At 39.6% G+C, this 17,094-nt stretch overlaps 3 protein-coding genes across 4 annotated transcripts; 1 reads left to right on the forward strand and 2 right to left on the reverse strand.

Annotated features, from left to right (window-relative positions):
• Positions 1-218: 218 nt before the first annotated feature.
• Positions 219-4,518, forward strand: dnajc8 (DnaJ (Hsp40) homolog, subfamily C, member 8). Its single transcript, XM_056399130.1, has 9 exons — positions 219-351; positions 920-1,021; positions 2,003-2,059; positions 2,170-2,236; positions 2,402-2,496; positions 2,616-2,687; positions 3,156-3,247; positions 3,478-3,553; positions 3,656-4,518. Exons 1-9 carry the CDS (start codon positions 283-285, stop codon positions 3,773-3,775), a joined length of 750 nt encoding a protein of 249 aa, XP_056255105.1. The 5' UTR covers positions 219-282; the 3' UTR covers positions 3,776-4,518.
• Positions 4,519-4,612: 94 nt separating this feature from the next.
• On the reverse strand, positions 4,613-7,587 carry si:ch211-81a5.8 (uncharacterized protein LOC560648 homolog). The gene is made up of 4 exons (XM_056399132.1): positions 6,132-7,587; positions 5,584-5,898; positions 5,150-5,234; positions 4,613-5,059 (listed from the first exon to the last, which is right to left on the reverse strand). The coding sequence occupies exons 2-4, from the start codon at positions 5,805-5,807 to the stop codon at positions 4,910-4,912; spliced, it is 459 nt and encodes a 152-aa protein (XP_056255107.1). The 5' UTR covers positions 5,808-5,898; positions 6,132-7,587; the 3' UTR covers positions 4,613-4,909.
• A 141-nt stretch (positions 7,588-7,728) lies between these two features.
• On the reverse strand, positions 7,729-16,833 carry clk2a (CDC-like kinase 2a). Of its 2 annotated transcripts, XM_056399128.1 has the most exons (13): positions 16,671-16,833; positions 15,270-15,469; positions 14,870-15,125; positions 13,632-13,722; positions 12,690-12,756; positions 12,170-12,286; positions 11,673-11,839; positions 10,851-10,945; positions 10,616-10,745; positions 10,204-10,286; positions 9,666-9,745; positions 9,474-9,564; positions 7,729-9,286 (listed from the first exon to the last, which is right to left on the reverse strand). In XM_056399128.1, exons 2-13 carry the CDS (start codon positions 15,467-15,469, stop codon positions 9,098-9,100), a joined length of 1,566 nt encoding a protein of 521 aa, XP_056255103.1. In that variant the 5' UTR covers positions 16,671-16,833; the 3' UTR covers positions 7,729-9,097. The 2 variants fall into 2 exon arrangements, with proteins under 2 accessions (XP_056255103.1, XP_056255104.1); XM_056399129.1 differs by lacking the exons at positions 13,632-13,722; positions 15,270-15,469; positions 16,671-16,833 and having other exon boundaries at positions 14,870-15,010.
• Positions 16,834-17,094: the final 261 nt, after the last annotated feature.

Genomic DNA, 17,094 nt, shown 5'->3' on the forward strand with positions numbered 1-17,094 from the left:
CTTAGTTCTCAGTACAATTTGCAGTTTGTATTGTATCAGCTCTGTGCGATCTAACTCAGTTCCACATGTTATAGCTATTCTAACCTTACCCTTTTTATTAATCTCAGTTTAAATATTATTATTAACAACATTAATTATCTTAATATACGGACCCCATATTAATTAACCTAAAATATTAGATCACTTTTGCATTGGTCTTGGTCAGAGCTATTGAAGGCTCTGGTCTTGGTATGAATGTATGGTCATGTGACATTAGTACGTCATATGTAAACCAGGAGGAAGATGGCGGCCGCCGGAGGAGAGTCTTCTCAGATTGTATCGGATGAATTATTTCAAAACTTTTACACGGAGGTAGGATAAGGCTTATGTGAAAGAGTGTGTATTAAAAGTGTTGGTTGCCCTTCGTACATCGGCTGAGGTCTATTAGTCAGCGGGGTTTGTGTTTATCGCCCACGAGGCCTTGCAGACATGGGCATCAGCTAACGATAAGATGCTAACGTTTATTGAGCACCTTCGTCTTTCTAATGTTAGCAGGGCACTACCAAAGATCGTCTACGTGCTAAGTTTCACTCCCTTTTTAACCAGAAGTCACCTAACTAAACCACAGCTTGATAAATGTTAGTTCTTCTAAATACAGGCGCTGTTAGCCTCCTATCAAGCAGTTTTATCAGCTGCAGTGCAGTGTCCGCTCAGGCCAGTCATATCATATATTAAATACTTATTTGTCGAACAAATTAGGTCAGACTACCAGAAAAAATGCAGAGCCACCCTCATGTGTCATTGCCACATTGTGTCTGGATGTTTGCCATACTCATACATTATCAGAAGAAAATTAATGTTGAAAATATCAGGAGACACGGCAGCTTCAGACTGTTTGATTGTATTTTGAGGATGGTGACGGTGTTTGTCTTTTCTGCAGGTGAAGCAGATTGAGAAGAGAGACTCCGTGTTGACCTCCAAGCAGCAGATAGAGAGACTGCTCAGACCTGGCTCATCCTACTTTAATCTCAATCCCTTTGAGGTAAGTGTACAGATTAAGTAGTTTCATTTTTAATGTCAAAGTACTGTGCAAAAGTTTAAGCCACTAAAAGTAATGTGTGGTTGCCCTCAAAAACAATGCCATGAATAGCTGTTATGTATCAGCAAATATAATACAAAGTGCTGTAAACAAAAAAAATTACTAAATCAAATCAGGAGGTACACTTGCACACAGCTTTTCAAGATACCTAGCAGGTAGGTTATTTCAAGCATTTTTGGACCTTGCCTCACAGTTCTGTCTCTTCATGTAATCCTAGACTGACTCCATGTAGATGAGATCAGGGCTCTGTTGGGGTCCGACATCTGTGGCAGGACTGTAGCTCTTTATGCTGAAGGAAGTTCTTTCTGACTCTGGCTATATATTTAGGGTAATTGTCTCATGCTGCACAATGAATTTTGGGACCGATCACACACCTCCCTGATAGTATTGCCTGATGGATAAAAATCGAATTGTCTAAAATGCCTAAAACTTTCGCACATGTATTAATAATAATGACCTTAATAATTTAGTCAGTCAATAAATGTCAAAACTGTCAAACACAAACACAGTATGTCAAACACAGAATCTATACAGATAGATGCCAATCGTGAGTTACTAGAGCCCAAAGAGTGTGACCAACAAGTGATAACCCAAAGAAGTGATTCATGACATGAGAGTGTTTTTTCTTACATAAAGTTGATGCAGTCTGTATTTCCCAGAATCAAAATCAGGGAGCAAGGGAGGTACCCTACAGGTCAAAACAAAAAAGAATGACCTTGTGTTTTGACCTCTTGGATGATTTTTATTATAATCAATAGGCTGACAAATGTGCTGGCATGAAGACTTCATCAGAGTGTGATAATGTTGACCACCATTAATCTGATAGATTTCAGCATATTACTCAATTTATACTGACACATTAGTTAAGGTAAATATTTAGATCTAATCTAACAACCACCACTAAAATGTCAATGTGATTTTCAGGTGCTGCAAATTGACCCAGATGCGACAGACGATGAACTGAAGAAAAGATTTCGGGCGGTAAGTGAAGGGGGGGGGGGCATTTCAGTGGTCTTCTGTAGATGTAGTGATAGTGCTATGATTTGTTTTTTGTTTCTTAATTCCTAATCTTTGGTCTCTTAACTGTCCAGTTGTCCATTTTGGTCCATCCAGACAAAAATCAGGATGACCAAGACAGAGCACAGAAAGCCTTCGAGGGTAAATTCTTTACATCTACTGATTAACTTGTATCATGTTTGTGGTTTTGCAAGATGTTAACAAATACTGTGAAACAGTACACCCAGCTTCTGCCATGATGCATGCTGCCAGTATATGGTACCTAGTACAACTTTAATTTCACCTGAATTTTTCACTGTGTTCTAGCTGTGGACAAGGCATACAAACTCCTACTGGACCCTGAACAGAAGAAGAGAGCCTTAGATGTGATCCATGCAGGAAAGGAATATATTGAGCATATGGTGAGCGTTGAACACATTGCCTTCCTTTTCACTCAAGTCATTTTGCTTCTGTGTTACTCAGCTTTCTCCGGTTTGGTATTTATTTGGTAACATTTTATGTGATTCTGTACTTTCAACAGGTAAAGGAGAAAAGGAAACAGTTGAAGAAAGAAGGGAAGTCATTGGATGTGGAGGAGGATGATCCTGAAGTGGTAAGTCAGTCATAAAAAATACACACTGGGGCAGCGATGAAAATAAAATAAAATCTGACCTAAATCAAGATAACATTGTATGAGAGACAAACATATTCAACTGCACGTATTAAACAGTTAAATATTTGAAAGTGATTTGAAAGCGATTAATAATTGTTGTATAGTTGGATACAGCTGTCAAAACATTGAAATTAAAGACGTCTTACTCAATGTGTCACGAAGTTAGCATTGTGTGGGGGTTTTTAAATTATAAAAACACACTTTAGACAATTTTGAGGCAGGTTAATATCAAATATTTGAGTAATCTTTTATTTTACAGGTCCAATATTTTGTAACTACTTTCCATATTGATTTCCTGTAACTCAGCTGGTATTTTGCTGTTAATTACTAGGACATTTATTACCAATATTTGTCATGTTTATGTCCAATACAATATATGGGTTCATAACTCAACTTGTCCCTTTCCAGTTCAAGCAAGCAGTGTACAAACAGACAATGAAGCTTTTTGCAGAACTTGAAATCAAGAGGAAGGAAAGGGAAGCAAAAGATATGCATGAAAGGTAAATGACACACAGTATATGTACAACCTGATTTTGCTCTATGATACTTATAAAATAACCTGCCTTCAACCTCTCAATTTAAATTTCCATTACACGTTTGCCAACAATTGAAATGGTGATACTGATATCTGATCAAAATGTTATCTTGTATTTCAACATTAAAAGAAAACAACATATATTCATTCAGAATGTCATGGATTTCTAATCCTTTTTTTTCTATTTATTTAAAGGAAAAGGGCAAGAGAGGAAGAAATTGAGGCAGCAGAGAAAGCAAAGCGAGAGAGAGAATGGCAGAAAAACTTTGAGGTGTGTTGCTCGCCTTACTGATTTTTAATTTATAAATAAAATCATGATGATCTTGCTTTTGGCTTTCTCAAATTACCACCATTTTTTAAACACATTTTTCAGGAAACAAGAGATGGGCGTGTGGACAGCTGGAGGAATTTTCAGGCCAAAGGCAAAAGCAAGGAGAAAAAGAATAGATCCTTCCTTAAGCCCCCAAAAGTCAAGATGGAACAGAGGGAATGATTGCTGTAAAATTGGACTTCACTAGATTAAAACCCCACTGTTATAAAAAAAAACTCTGTTCTGTGTATCCTCACCTCGTCGTCTGCAGTTAGCTGTGTAGCCGTCATCAGGATACTTGTACAACAACTTCCTCATAGTTTTGTACTTGGTTTTCTAATGTACATATTTGTGATCTGGACCCTGGGATCATACCTGCCTCATGTAAGAAAGAGAAATAATGCATCTTCCATTTCTGTAACTGACGAGTTGATGTGGTTTGTCCTTATTTTTGCTTTTTGTTTATTTTTTAAAAACTAAATAAAGCTTGGTATTCACAAGCCTACCTTACTGTGGTCTACAAGGCTGAGCCTAAAATTTGTAAAATGATAGGTAAAGCTGAATTCAAGAGACTGTTATGTGAATAGGTAAAAGGTATTATTGTTTCTGATGATCTGGTTATTACAGATCACTTTACAAGCCAATACTCTAATGACCAGATTTACACAAAGTACTTTGAAATGTCATCGGAGCAGAACAGGAAAATGTTTCTGAATCAGCTACCTGTTCAGTTTTGCATTCTGTTTTGAATCAACAATGCAAGTTTTGAATGTAGTGTCTGGAAAACCCCCGTTAGTTCTGCATGTTTTAAATCTATTCAGTAAATACTGTCAATAGGAAACACCAAACACCTGATTGGTGTTTGTTGCACATAATTTCCTGTTTGTTGTTTTGGGGAAACTGAATAAAATCATTTTACCTGCTTAGTTGCTGCTATGGATTTGAAATGATTCCACAAATTGAAAATAGCTCAGGTGTGTAAACATTGGATGAAAAAAAAAATAGTAACGAGTCCAAATATCAGTTAATCACCTTAATATTTAATAAAAATAGACAAATAAAAATTGTTCAAAGTTTGATACACTGCACAATGTGTGAATTGTAAAAGAATCAAGAATAAGCACTATGGCCTTTCCTAAAGCAATACAATTTCTAAGGACAATAAAAGTAATTTAATGAGTTTACCTGTCCCAAGGACAATGTGTCTTATTTTCAACTCAAATCATCTTTCTTCCATGAGCCCTTTTCTCGTTAAGTCTCTTAAGTAAAAGGATCATTTCATCAGATTGTGATCTGATTGTCCTTAAATGTTGGGTCTCACATGACTTTACACTGATCAGCTGCAGCAGGAGCAGCAGCAGGCGATCCATTAGTGCCTCCCATCAGTCCGTCCAGACTGAGGCCCTGGAAGGCTCCGAAAAAGGAATCGTCCTTTGCTGAAGCCGGTTTTCTGGCTGTGGTGGTCTGCTGCAGGTTGAAGAGAGGATGAAGAAGGTTGAGTTTGGATACTGCTAAATAAAAATCTTAATTTCTAGTTTAACTTTACTGTTCACCTACCCTTGGGAGGCAGTGGTGGCTCCTGAAGTGAGTTCTAACATTCTTGTCAGTGTTCTTCTTGGCCAGTGTGGCTTGTTGTCGTTTCCTTTGGCAAACAGCACAGGGCAACATTACACATGGCACATGGGCAAGCAGCTTATTCATGTGAGGAACAGCCTTATCCTCATTAAGCCTAGTCTGCCTGGCTAAGAGTCTCAGCTGAATAACAAGACAGTAACTGAAAACTTTTAATTCCTAAATGAGTTGTCACATTGTTAAAAAAAGTAGGGCACCAATTCTGATTCACAGAAAAAAAAATCTCAACTAATTAGTGCATGTTTAATTGGAAAGAAAATATCACCATAACAGTTAAAAACACCAGTTTCATAGCCAATGATATCCCTTCTAATTTATGAATGGATATGTTTTGAAATGGATCCATTGAGCCACCGTACCTTTCTCTCTTCAGTTCAGCCTGGTACACTCTGAGCCAGGAGTCGGGGACTTTCTGGTTGTTGCAGGGAAGGCTTCTCCTCCGACTGACGCTCTTCCTGCGTGTGAAGCTGCTCCTGCGGACAGACTGGCTCCTCTTGGCCCCTCTGTTGTTGGAGGTGTTTTTCCCCGACACACAGCTGGTGAACTGCTTCAGGGGAGCACCCAGCGACATGAGGGAATCCATTTTCTGACTTCGTCTTGTGTTGTTTGTCAGTTTATCTGACAAGTGTCAGTGTTGTTGCTCTTTTAATTTACACCAGGAAGGAGGCTTTTATCTGTAAATACAAAAGAACAATTATGCCAACCAAGAATAATATCAGCTTCCAGCAACTTCCATTTAAAAACATGAATAAAGAAAAGGCACCTCTTCCACTTAAATTTACAGTTCGAGCATCGTAAGTCAACTTATAAGTCTTCTACACAGTTTTGTTCTTGTTTTCTAATGTTCTCATTAAGTGCAAATAAACAAAATATACTGTACATGTCTTAAAGAAACGACGAGACTCACCTTACAGGTATCTCCTGTAGACTCAATCAGCTGTTAGTATCATTTGTCGAAGCTGCAAAGCGTAAAGTTAATGCGTGGAATTACATCCAGTCCCTCAGTTTGTGCGCTCCTCTACTCTGTCACTGTCTGCTCTTATGGGGATTTGACTGATGACCTCCCTGGTCCTCAAACAGGATTAGCTGCAGACGCAACAGTCGTTTATCTCATTAACAACAGAGCGACTCCAAAAAACCTGCTCAGGAAAACACCTGCTTGTTGACATTTGACCACTGAAATAGCTCATATCAGGACATCCTGTTTACAACAGGGGGGGTTGGACATAAAAAATGGGTGAGCTGTAGTAAGTTTGCAAGTTACATTCTCAATTTCAGTAGCAAGCACCTGTATAGTTTGAGTTTCGGTAACAACTGACGAGATAATTTGGTGATAAAGGGTCGGAGGAGGCCAGACAGATGGACAGCATGGACAGCCCGAAAGGTGGAAGGTAAGGCTTTTGTGACGCAGAGGATTTTTCTCCCCCCGCCCCCTTTAAGCCAAGAATGGAGCTTCATTGACTGGAAACATTAAGCACCTGAGTCACAAAGCTGAATGACTCATTTCATTCATTGTTTCATTCACTCAGTGAACTCAGAACCGAATCCAGGTCTGGAGAGAAATAACTCTCAGTCTGTCCACAAACATGTCACTTGGCTATGATGTTTCAAATTGTTGACATAAGTACCTTCAACTCCGTATCTACAAATTTACAAAATGAACAGAGCACTGGCTTCAAGTTCAGGCATTTTCAGTTTAACAGCAGTGTCATCATATTACTTGGTATTCATAATCTTACATTTCTTTTACACTTTGATTTCTACTTGGGATCAAAGCTAAAACAGAATGATCCAGCAACATACAGTTCAAAAGTGAAGGGAAAAAGAATGCGAACAGTGAGTAAGGTTAATATAGCAAAAGTAGACGAGCAGATTACCGACAGATGGGGAAGTGTGTGTGTCGAAGCCTAGAAACACCTGTTGCAGCGGATCTCGCGTTTCCCTCTCTTCCTGCGTGACAGGGTAACAGCTGAGCTTTGGTTCTGGAAGGAAATGAAGGAGCGGTTAGTTTTAAACAGAAATTAACTCGATTGAAGGATAATAGTAAGCATACATGTGACTGCCAAGAGCACTTACCTAGGGTCAAGAGTAGTTTTATTTTGGAAAGGTCAACATGAGCTCCAGGGTCCCTGCAAGCTTTGCACTAAAAACTGGTAAATGAAAGATTCTTTGAGCCATTTGCAGCACAAGAAACTGGGTTGAAGGTCTAAGGTTTAAGTCCTGCAATCCAACTCTGAAAACAAAATAAGTATCTAGTTGTCTGAGAGAATTATCTAACAAGGAATGGCAACCTTTAAAGATTCATTTACATATACATTTTTTGAGCATAATACACATTAATGTTCTATTTATATACAGTATATCCCTTTAAACAAGAAGCACTCAGACAACAGTTTTACCTTTTTTCCACATTCGCATTTCAGCCACCCCTTTGATCTTTCTGCACATCATCCAGCAGTGGCATTAGTCAGTGAGATAAGAGATTGACTCAGACACAGTGGAGGTATTTAAAGACAGAACGCCTCCTTTTAGCAACCAGAGGCCCAAACTGATACTGAGAGCACCATAAACCTCTGGCATGGAGGACTTAACTTTAATTCTACACAATCGTACATATATACAGTTTTATACGCTTTAATTTCATACAAAAAAAACAAGTCATTTACAGGTGGGGGGGTGGGGACTATGACCTATTGGAGCTCAAAATAAATACGTCAACAGGAGTTGTGTGTGGCTCAATGGCTACCACCAGGAGCTGTGTGCTTAACCTCTATGGAGAGACTTCAAGTCTGACCATATCACACATGGAAAAAGGCAGTTTGTTCTTTTGTGTATGTGAGAATATTCCCATGACTAACGCTGATCTACTAAGAAGTCTCTGAGCAAAACATTAACATGGATGTGTCACCCACTCCATCCACACCTCTACACACTCACACTCACTCACACCCAGAAAGCATTGCATAACATAACAGACATATCTATCAGTAAGACGGGCCACAGAGGCCTGTGCGTGGAGTGTCCATCACCAATATCATCTCATTGGCTAATAATAAGAGGCCTAATGACTGGAGATTAAGGGCAAGAGTCTCCATATAAGGGATAATCAGTTTATGTATAAAAAAACAGAAACATGAAATATTGTACGCAATGCAAGTGCTCACCTAACAAAAAAGTAAACAAAAACTTGAGACACTTGCCTCTGCTGGAGATACCTGCAATTTCCAAAGAAATGTGATATTCAATTTTATTTTTCTGATGTTAGCATAAAGGAATATCTTGTATGTCAGTTTGTTTAGAATTATGTGGGTGAGCACTGCATATACAGCTCTATCTCCTTTGTTACCCTTTCCTTAGACTTCAGAATCAGAAGACGTTTCTTCTCCAAAACTGAGCTTTTATGACCGACTGTAGTAGTGCTTGTTTCCTTAAAGAGGTGAAATAATTTCTTTACATGCTTATGAAACTAATAGACGGACGGACGGACGGAGGGAGGGAGGGGACGAAGGTGGTTCAGAAGTCAAAAGGAAGACAAGAGCTGCATAGAGGGCTACTTTGGGTACAAACAATCTTCCATTTAAGATTTTTGTCCTCTACTGAGGCTGTGACCACCACAAAAGATTCATTTTGACTTTTTTCAGTCTTTTGTGGGTTGTTTTGGTCTCTCTGCTGCTGCAAAAAAAAAAAACATGCCTCTCGTGGCTGCAGAGGTGGACATCAGAGGGACGGGATGGAGGAGCGAGAAGTGAAGTGTCCATGCTTTAATAACAAACGACAGAAAACATCTGAAGCCCCTATTAATTCAACAGTTCACCTGTTCCATATATAAAAGACTTGATCTCCTCTGTCATTCAGTCTTTGGAGGCTCGTGGGTCACCGGCTGATGTCTCGGTTGCCTTCCCAGTTCTTACTGCCTGCTGCCTCGCCAATGCCACCATTCTCGAAGAAAGGGTGCTTGAGGGAGTCCGCCAGCACCAACCTCTTAGAGGGTTCATACTCCAACATGCTTTCAATGAGGTCAAACAACTGGTGGTGCTCCTCCGCCTCCGACAACAAATACCGCTGATGGAAGGACAGAAAGGAAAACAAAAAAGAATAACAGAAAAGAGATGAGGGGGAATATTGAGTGACTGTCAAAAGTACAAAACAAAGACACTTTTGTCCTTTTCAGTACAATGCACTGTTGTCACTGCAGCCCTGCTAATTATGGTATTTATTCCCTTTTCCACCACACATCCACTCCACTTACCCGCAAGGGTTTGCAGTTTTCTCTGACGTATTTCCCCGCTGAAGAGCTCTCGTCCCAGTCCAGACGGCCACGATAGAAATACTTCTGCTTCCTGAGAGGGTACGGACGTCAGAATGAGCGGTGTTCAATTGTGTACATGTTTATTTCAATACAAAATGTTTATCACATTGGTGCGTTTGTACGATCTCTCACCTTGTTTTGCGAATCATCCTAGAGGGCACCGGTCCCAGGATTCTCTCCATCATGGCCAAATGCTCCCTGTTGTCATGAGTCTGAAAAAAGTATGAGTTAGATAAGAATGATTTAACAGCAAAGAGGAAAAGACAGAAACAGTCAGAGTTCAGAAAAGTTACCACAGGTTTCTACCAGGTTAACAGCTGGATTCAATAACTGCTGCTACACGTGCCATGTACATGTATATTTGGCCAAACACACATCTTTCATTGTTTGGTGACATTTGAGACCACATTTATGAAGCTTCTGGGAGTGGGAAATCAGTCCTCATTTAGTTTTTATTTAACTTTCTTCAACTCTAATATTACTGTAACATCCTCTAGGATAAAGGAGGAGCTGCAGAGCTGTGTTAACATGTTAGGAATGTGGACAGGTGGACAGTTGCATAGGGGGTGATTCTACAATGTTTGATGATATTGACCAGTTAAATCTTAAACGCTGAGTGAGGCCATGGTATTGGTTGCAACCTGCTGACAGGAGTAGGGTGCTGTTGTACCTGAAACAAGGTGAAGCCTAGGTAGTACTCGAACAGGATACAGCCAATGCTCCACACATCACAGGGATGGCTCCAGCCCAGCTCTGGAGGAGAAAAATACATAATGAATATATGAAAATACACAGAAAAATGTATCAAAGATGCAGGGTACTCCAGGCTATGGTTAATGCTGCTTATTTCTTGCAGAACAAGGAACCTTAAACTTCAGCAAAATCAGGGTGGGGACGCTGAACTGTGCTTTTTTCAGCTGGTAGGATGAAGCTTGTTTCTGCAAGAACAACTACTATGAACTACGAACAACTGAGTTGAGCCAAATGATTTCCCTGTTAAGTAACTGGCCCTTGTTTTGATTGGACTTGTGATTAATCACACAATAATCAATTCAGGGCCAACAGCTTATAGTCATTCTTACCTAGTATGACCTCGGGGGCACGGTAATGCCGTGTGGACACAATGGTGCTGTGGTGCTCGTGGTCAAAAGTGGCGCTACCGAAGTCCACTACACGGACCGCTGTGCTCTTAACCGTCCGCTCTTCTCGTTTCTGCAGGATAGAAAACACAAGTGTTTCACAACTACCTAGCTTAAACTGACTTTTCTACGTCTAATGCAAACTTTGTTGTTGTAGAAGTTGTTCACTGCCTCTTACCTTCTCTACGTTGTAGTACATTGTGAAGTCTGAGTTGACAAACAGGATGTTTTCAGGCTTTAGGTCTGTATGTGTCAGTTTATTGTCATGGAGAACTAAGGAGAAAAAAAAAATTACTTATTTAATCTTTCACATCTGACAGTAAATTAAATTAAAGCTGTTACAATCCATGTAATAATCATTCAGTGCACTGATCTTAATTAATTTCAGATTAGATTAAATATTATTGCGACAAATAATGATGATGGTGATGATAGTAATGAAACCTGAAAAAAACAGTTTTTTAAAAATATTCCAATAACTAAGACTATGAAAACAACATTTACAATAGTAAAAAGAATAGAATCCATAAAGACACTAACATTACAGACAGTAAACTGCACAATTTAATAGACCGGACCGGGATTAATACAGCATTATTTCTTCCTGAAATGCGTATTAAGTAAATAGTCACAATCTGCTTTGGAGCTGTAACGCCCTCATGTGGTTACAGGCTGTCTAACACAAACAACAACTGCTCTTACTCCAGTCACTCCACATATAGGCAACTGATGAAAATAAGACGATGAATGAGGGTGTGTTTGTTGGGAAAACAATTATTCTTATTTTAACGGCATTAAGTCAAAAAGCTTCATTACAGGAACATAAAAGTTCAAGTCAGAAGAGTGAGAGTGTATTCAATGAACATGCTCTGTTGGTTATTTTAACAATTTAGAAATATGTTGGTATTTCTATTTGTTGGATTCAATGCATTCTTAATTCTCCAAATCATACAGGTTTTTTATGTACTAAATCAAATAGCGGAAATAAAAACAAACTTACATTTCACAGCGAGACAGATTTGGTAGGCCATGTGTCGGACTTGACCAATTGAGTAGGGAAGGTAGTTGTTTTCCTTTAAAAAGTCGAAGGTGCTTAGAGCAAGGAGCTCAAAGGAGATGCACATGTGACCGTGATAGTCAAACCAGTCATACATCTGTACACACAGGCTGCAAGGTAAACAGGATACAAGAGGTTTGTCAGTGATGTAGTGGATCATTTATACCAAGAGCATACTACAGCTGAATCAAACATTTTGAAAGAGACTGATCTAGTACAACATTTCTTGGTAACTCTCAAAAGCTTCTCTGAAAAAGGTGAGGCTTTTACCAAATCTTCTGACATTAGAAAAACTTTATTGGTCTGTGGCAGTTATTGCCAGTACTGATACATTTTGGTTTATCACCCAGTTTTAATAAAGAATGGTGTTGGTTCAAGCAGTGTCACTTATAAGTAAAGTTCATTTGATTGTAGTGGCAAAGCACTCAGTCAAAACTCACAATTTGTTATCAGGGTCCTTCTCGTTGATCTTCTCTAGTACATTAATCTCCAGACGAGCTGCTTCCTTATACTTCTCCACATTTTTGATGATTTTCAGAGCAACATGGGCTCCTCCCCTGTAAACATAAGAGGTAATAAAACACAAAACATACATTACATGTGTGTAAATCTCACTTCGAGGAGATGCTGTTTGCAGAAAAGGGCCTGACTACACACTGAATTTCAAACACCAAAGTGACATTTGTTTGACTTCACGGTTAAACCATAACAGTTAATAGTTTGACTATGCCAGCAAAGTCTCTAATCAACACATTGGCCTAAGACACTAAAGAACAGTGGAAAACTAAAGCACATTTGGATGTTTAATATTACCATCCCAATCTCATGCAAGCAGCACAAAAACATTTCAAAATAAAAAAATAAATCAAGCACAATGCGCACATATTCCCTACTGGGGGTCTTGGAAATAGGACCCTTGACAGTTGTTGTTTTTTTGCTTTAATTGACAAACACACACACCTGCGATGGTCAATGCACTGCATCACCCTCCCAAAGGTGCCTTCTCCCAAAGTGCTGACAATCTCATCTGCAACACAACACAGAAAGAAAAGGAAGAGAAAGGGAGAGCAGGGAAAGAAAGAACAGGGGCATTAGACATGTGGACTTATGCAGAAATACATAATGCAAAAGTGTAGACAGGCGTATCCATGCTAGCGCCCATCCCCTTTTCAAATGGCTGCCTATTCAATCTGGCAGGCTTGAAACACGTTGAGGTTAACTATGATAACCAGATGCATTGCTCTATGATAAGGGGGCAAATGTAAAGCACTCCCTTCCTCTGATGACCAATTTGTAGCCATCGAAAATGTGGGCACATGCTTTCAAGATGTGGCCGTCGTTGTCCAAAAGGACACAGTGTGTGTGTGAAACTGGAAAAAAATAATTAGTATTTCGACTAAACAATGCATGATTCTGAAAATAACAAAAGTGTTAGTATAATAGTACTGTCTATATGTGCGCTGGTTGTACTATAATAAGGCTACATTGGTGATGAGCATGTTGGATGTCTAATAAAAAAAAACAAAAAACAGACAAAATCCCTGAAAACCTCATAGTGGAAAATGGCTAGCTGAAGTTACAGTTGAAACTGTAACTGAGTTTTAATCTAAAACACAACAGAGACAAACAGCTGCAAATGGGATTCTATGTTTAGGAAAGTCAAGTAACCTGTGAAACATAGAAAATGCTCCACAGTTTAAAATCCTAGAACAAAAAGGAGAAAGTATCTAAAGTCCCTCCTAAAATCTTCAACATTCTTGCAATCCACCCTGCTATTTCAGCTAGAGCGAAGAGCATTCTAGCAAGGCATCATCATCATCAGGCACTCCCATGTCATGTAAATGCTCTATGCTTTAATACTCATATGGAGAAGGGTTACGATAGAGTAGTGGCAGTGAGTACATCTCTCTTGCAGGACGTCCCCACTCCGACAGATCAGGTGCCCTTCCTCGTCGTCCCTCACACTCAGTGCCCGCGTCCGGCTGTCGCTCCGCTGTTTTCACACCCAAACCGCCATCAGCAGGTCACGACACAACCAAAGGGAACAGGGGGTTTTCAGGGGCAGCCGCAGCCATGGCGTCAGGCGGCACAGGTAGACGAGGAGGGAAGAGGAGGGTGGTGTTGGTGGTAGTTGATGTAGTTGTGGTTGTAGGTGGGTTTGGTGGTCATGGGGCGATTCACGCATGACACCACGTGAAGGAAATATATAAACGATAGGGATATAGTGCAAGGGAACAAGTCAAAGATCACATGTTGTCCTCTGCTCCTCTCCCCCCTCTACCTTTAAACCACAGCTGCTTACAAACAAGGAAGCAACTGGCATATCCATTCATCAACGCAAAAACCAATTAAGACAGTAAATAACTAATTCAAAACTTATCAGGCTGACTTTTGAGATAAAACAGGAGGGAAAATAAAACGAGAGGACCATATGTTATCAAGCAGGAAACATATAAATATAGCCCAACATTTATACTAATTCAACCCCTTGCTCACTTAAATTTATACTTCTTAATACACAGGTGTGGTCCAGTGTAGCCCACAAAAATAACTGTACTTTAATAAATCTGTGAATCTGAATTCTAACAAAAATCTACATTTAATTTAAATCTGAATTTAATATGATGTTTGGTAGAACATTTTCACTTTTTACAGCCTATCTGCGCTAAAATTCATAAGTGGCCAAGCAATTGCTATCACAGGCTTTTTCCAATACAACTGACAACTTCTAAATACATTTTTATGAAAGGTAGGGCCACAGATACAGAATTAAGTGTAACTACAGTTACAGTTAAGAAGTTAAGAAAGCTATGGTGGGTGTGTATCTGAAGAGCAGCAAGAATTTGTGATTGATCATTAATAAACTAATGAAAAAGTGTTTGCATAAAAATGAAAATGCTCTGCCAAAAAGAAATGCCAATTTAAGCAAAAACCACTTAAACAAAAAAATAATAAAATAAAATCCCTCTGACAGAACAAAAACAAATCATAAAGATTGTACTACTTACCAATTCCAGGGGCTGCGAAGAAGAAATGGTTAGGGAAAGACAGAGACAGAGAGAGCTGGGTGAAAGAGACAGAGATGGAAAGAGAGAAGATGAGGAGAGTTAAGACACAATCTCAGGTCTGGCTGTACTCACCGAGGAGGATGGGCTATAGGACCTGGTTCTACGCCGCCTTCGTTTGTGCTTACGCCTGCTGCCTTTCCGTCTATACGACTCATCCCGTTCACGTTCCCTCTCGCGGCCACGTCTGTAGTCATACATATTTGGGGAGAAGTCGCGTGGATAGTAACTTTCAGCTGCTCCATGTGGCTCCCTTTCTCTGTCCCGGTCTCGATCGCAGTATCTTCTGTCAAATGGTCGGTGCTCCGTTGAGCGATTGTCATAACTACGACTGAAACAGAGGACGATCATACATTAAAATCTACAGACCAGCAACCAACCAAACCTAAAAGAGTCTGGAGGTCTGGAGTTGGTGCTATAAAATCTATTTTCAGCGTGACAAACCAAACAAATCTCACTATACACACAGACATACCTCCTTGAACGTGCATAACTTCCTTCCTGCCTGTGTCCCCGTCCCCTTCTGTCTCGGTCTCTGTCTCTGTCACTGCTGGATGAGTAGGATGGCGATCTTCTGTGTCGGTGTCTTCGCCCTCTGTCTCTGTCTCTGTAACGGTCCTGGTAGCTGCTTCGACTGTCTCTGTCCGAAGACGAGTACCGTCTATTGTGAGGCATCTAGGGGATGATTAGAAGGATATTAATTAAAAAGAATGGATGCCCATAGCTAAAATGCCGATTTAAGTTGAGGAAATGCTTGTTGAACTTATAATAGCATGGAACAACTGCAGTCAAATAAAGGAACCCATTTATTTTACAGCTACTCCTGTTCACATTTTTCTTCTTGCCAAATATTCACATCAGTGGCTGCCAGACAGTGAGCTGTGGGAGTCAGTAGAAGCAGTTTTAACAGAGAAAAACGAACAAATTTAATCCCAAACGAGCTGAAGCAGCCAGAAACAGTATTTTTTGTCATCACACATTCAACTGTGTGTGAAAATATAAACGTTAGATCTAATTGCTCCGTAAGATCAGATCAGAGGTTTGACTGAGGACAACAGCTTAGTAAACACACAGCGTTTGGTAAGAAACGTGGATGTGCAAGGGGCCTAACCTACATTTGAATACTGCAAACCACAGAAACATACATTGCAACTTCAACATGCATCAAGAGGAAGCATAGAGCATAGCAAAGCATACAGTTTCTAAATCTGTGCAAAAATAGTTGCAGCTAAACAGACAACTGTTGAAGCGGACCTGGAAATAAGTCAAATAACAGAATAGTGATCAAATGTGGGCAAGCATTTTAATAACACTGTTGCATGATCCTATTGAACTAGTAACAACCCACCACTGGCTGCTGTAAATATAGTGGTGATCCATACGATTGTAAACAGTAAACAAATAGACTTGGCATCCACGGGTAATGGTACCATTATGACATTATCAGTTAAGCCTTAACTATACTAGATTCAAATCATAACAATATTACAGGTTCAAATTAAACATCTACAAGCGTCGCTAAGGCTTTTTTCGTACCTTGAAAAACGATGCAATACTAGCGTTTGTAACGCTTCCGTTAACATTATTGATTCCACTAAGCACTTGGACATTAAGTACTATCACTAATTTTTCCCCATTTTCAAGCACCAACACATCATAACATATGTCGAACCAGCTAACTAACTGACCAACAAGCGACGTACTAGCAGTTAGCATGCTCTTCTAGCAACATTGGCTAATGTAAATAATTTGACCGCCATCTTAGCTTAGCTACGTTCACCAGCTAAACGGCTACTTACATTAGCTAACCGTGCTAACCGTTTAGTCGGAATGTAGCTAATTCAACGCCATGAAACAGTTCGTGTACAATAATTACCGTTTTAGCAGCGAGGCCTGTACGTTTGTCCCACAAGAAATCCGTGGTGGCGTTCCAGTTTTCTCTATTATCTTCTTGCTAGCCCGATGTTCAGAGCTCTGTTGCTAGCAGGCGGACAGCTTTTTTTCTATCTGCTCAGTACAGCTAGTTCTGGTTCAGACTAGAGGTGCTAACGCCTCCCAGCGCCCGAAGTCTAATTCAGTCCGGTGTGTACACAAACAACCACAGATTGACTAGTTGGCTCACTACCCTCAACTTATAACAGGCATAAATATATTTTAAAGTCAAATTGTCATTGTCCAAAATATGAGTTAATTTATATGTGTATTATTTAAACTATATATTATTTGGGCAAATGTTTATGACATCATTTTTTATTTAATTAATAAATCTGAAATCAGAACTTTTTATCTCACAATATTGA

Source organism: Seriola aureovittata, chromosome 16 (assembly GCF_021018895.1).
Source record: "Seriola aureovittata isolate HTS-2021-v1 ecotype China chromosome 16, ASM2101889v1, whole genome shotgun sequence".
Taxonomy (NCBI): domain Eukaryota; kingdom Metazoa; phylum Chordata; class Actinopteri; order Carangiformes; family Carangidae; genus Seriola; species Seriola aureovittata.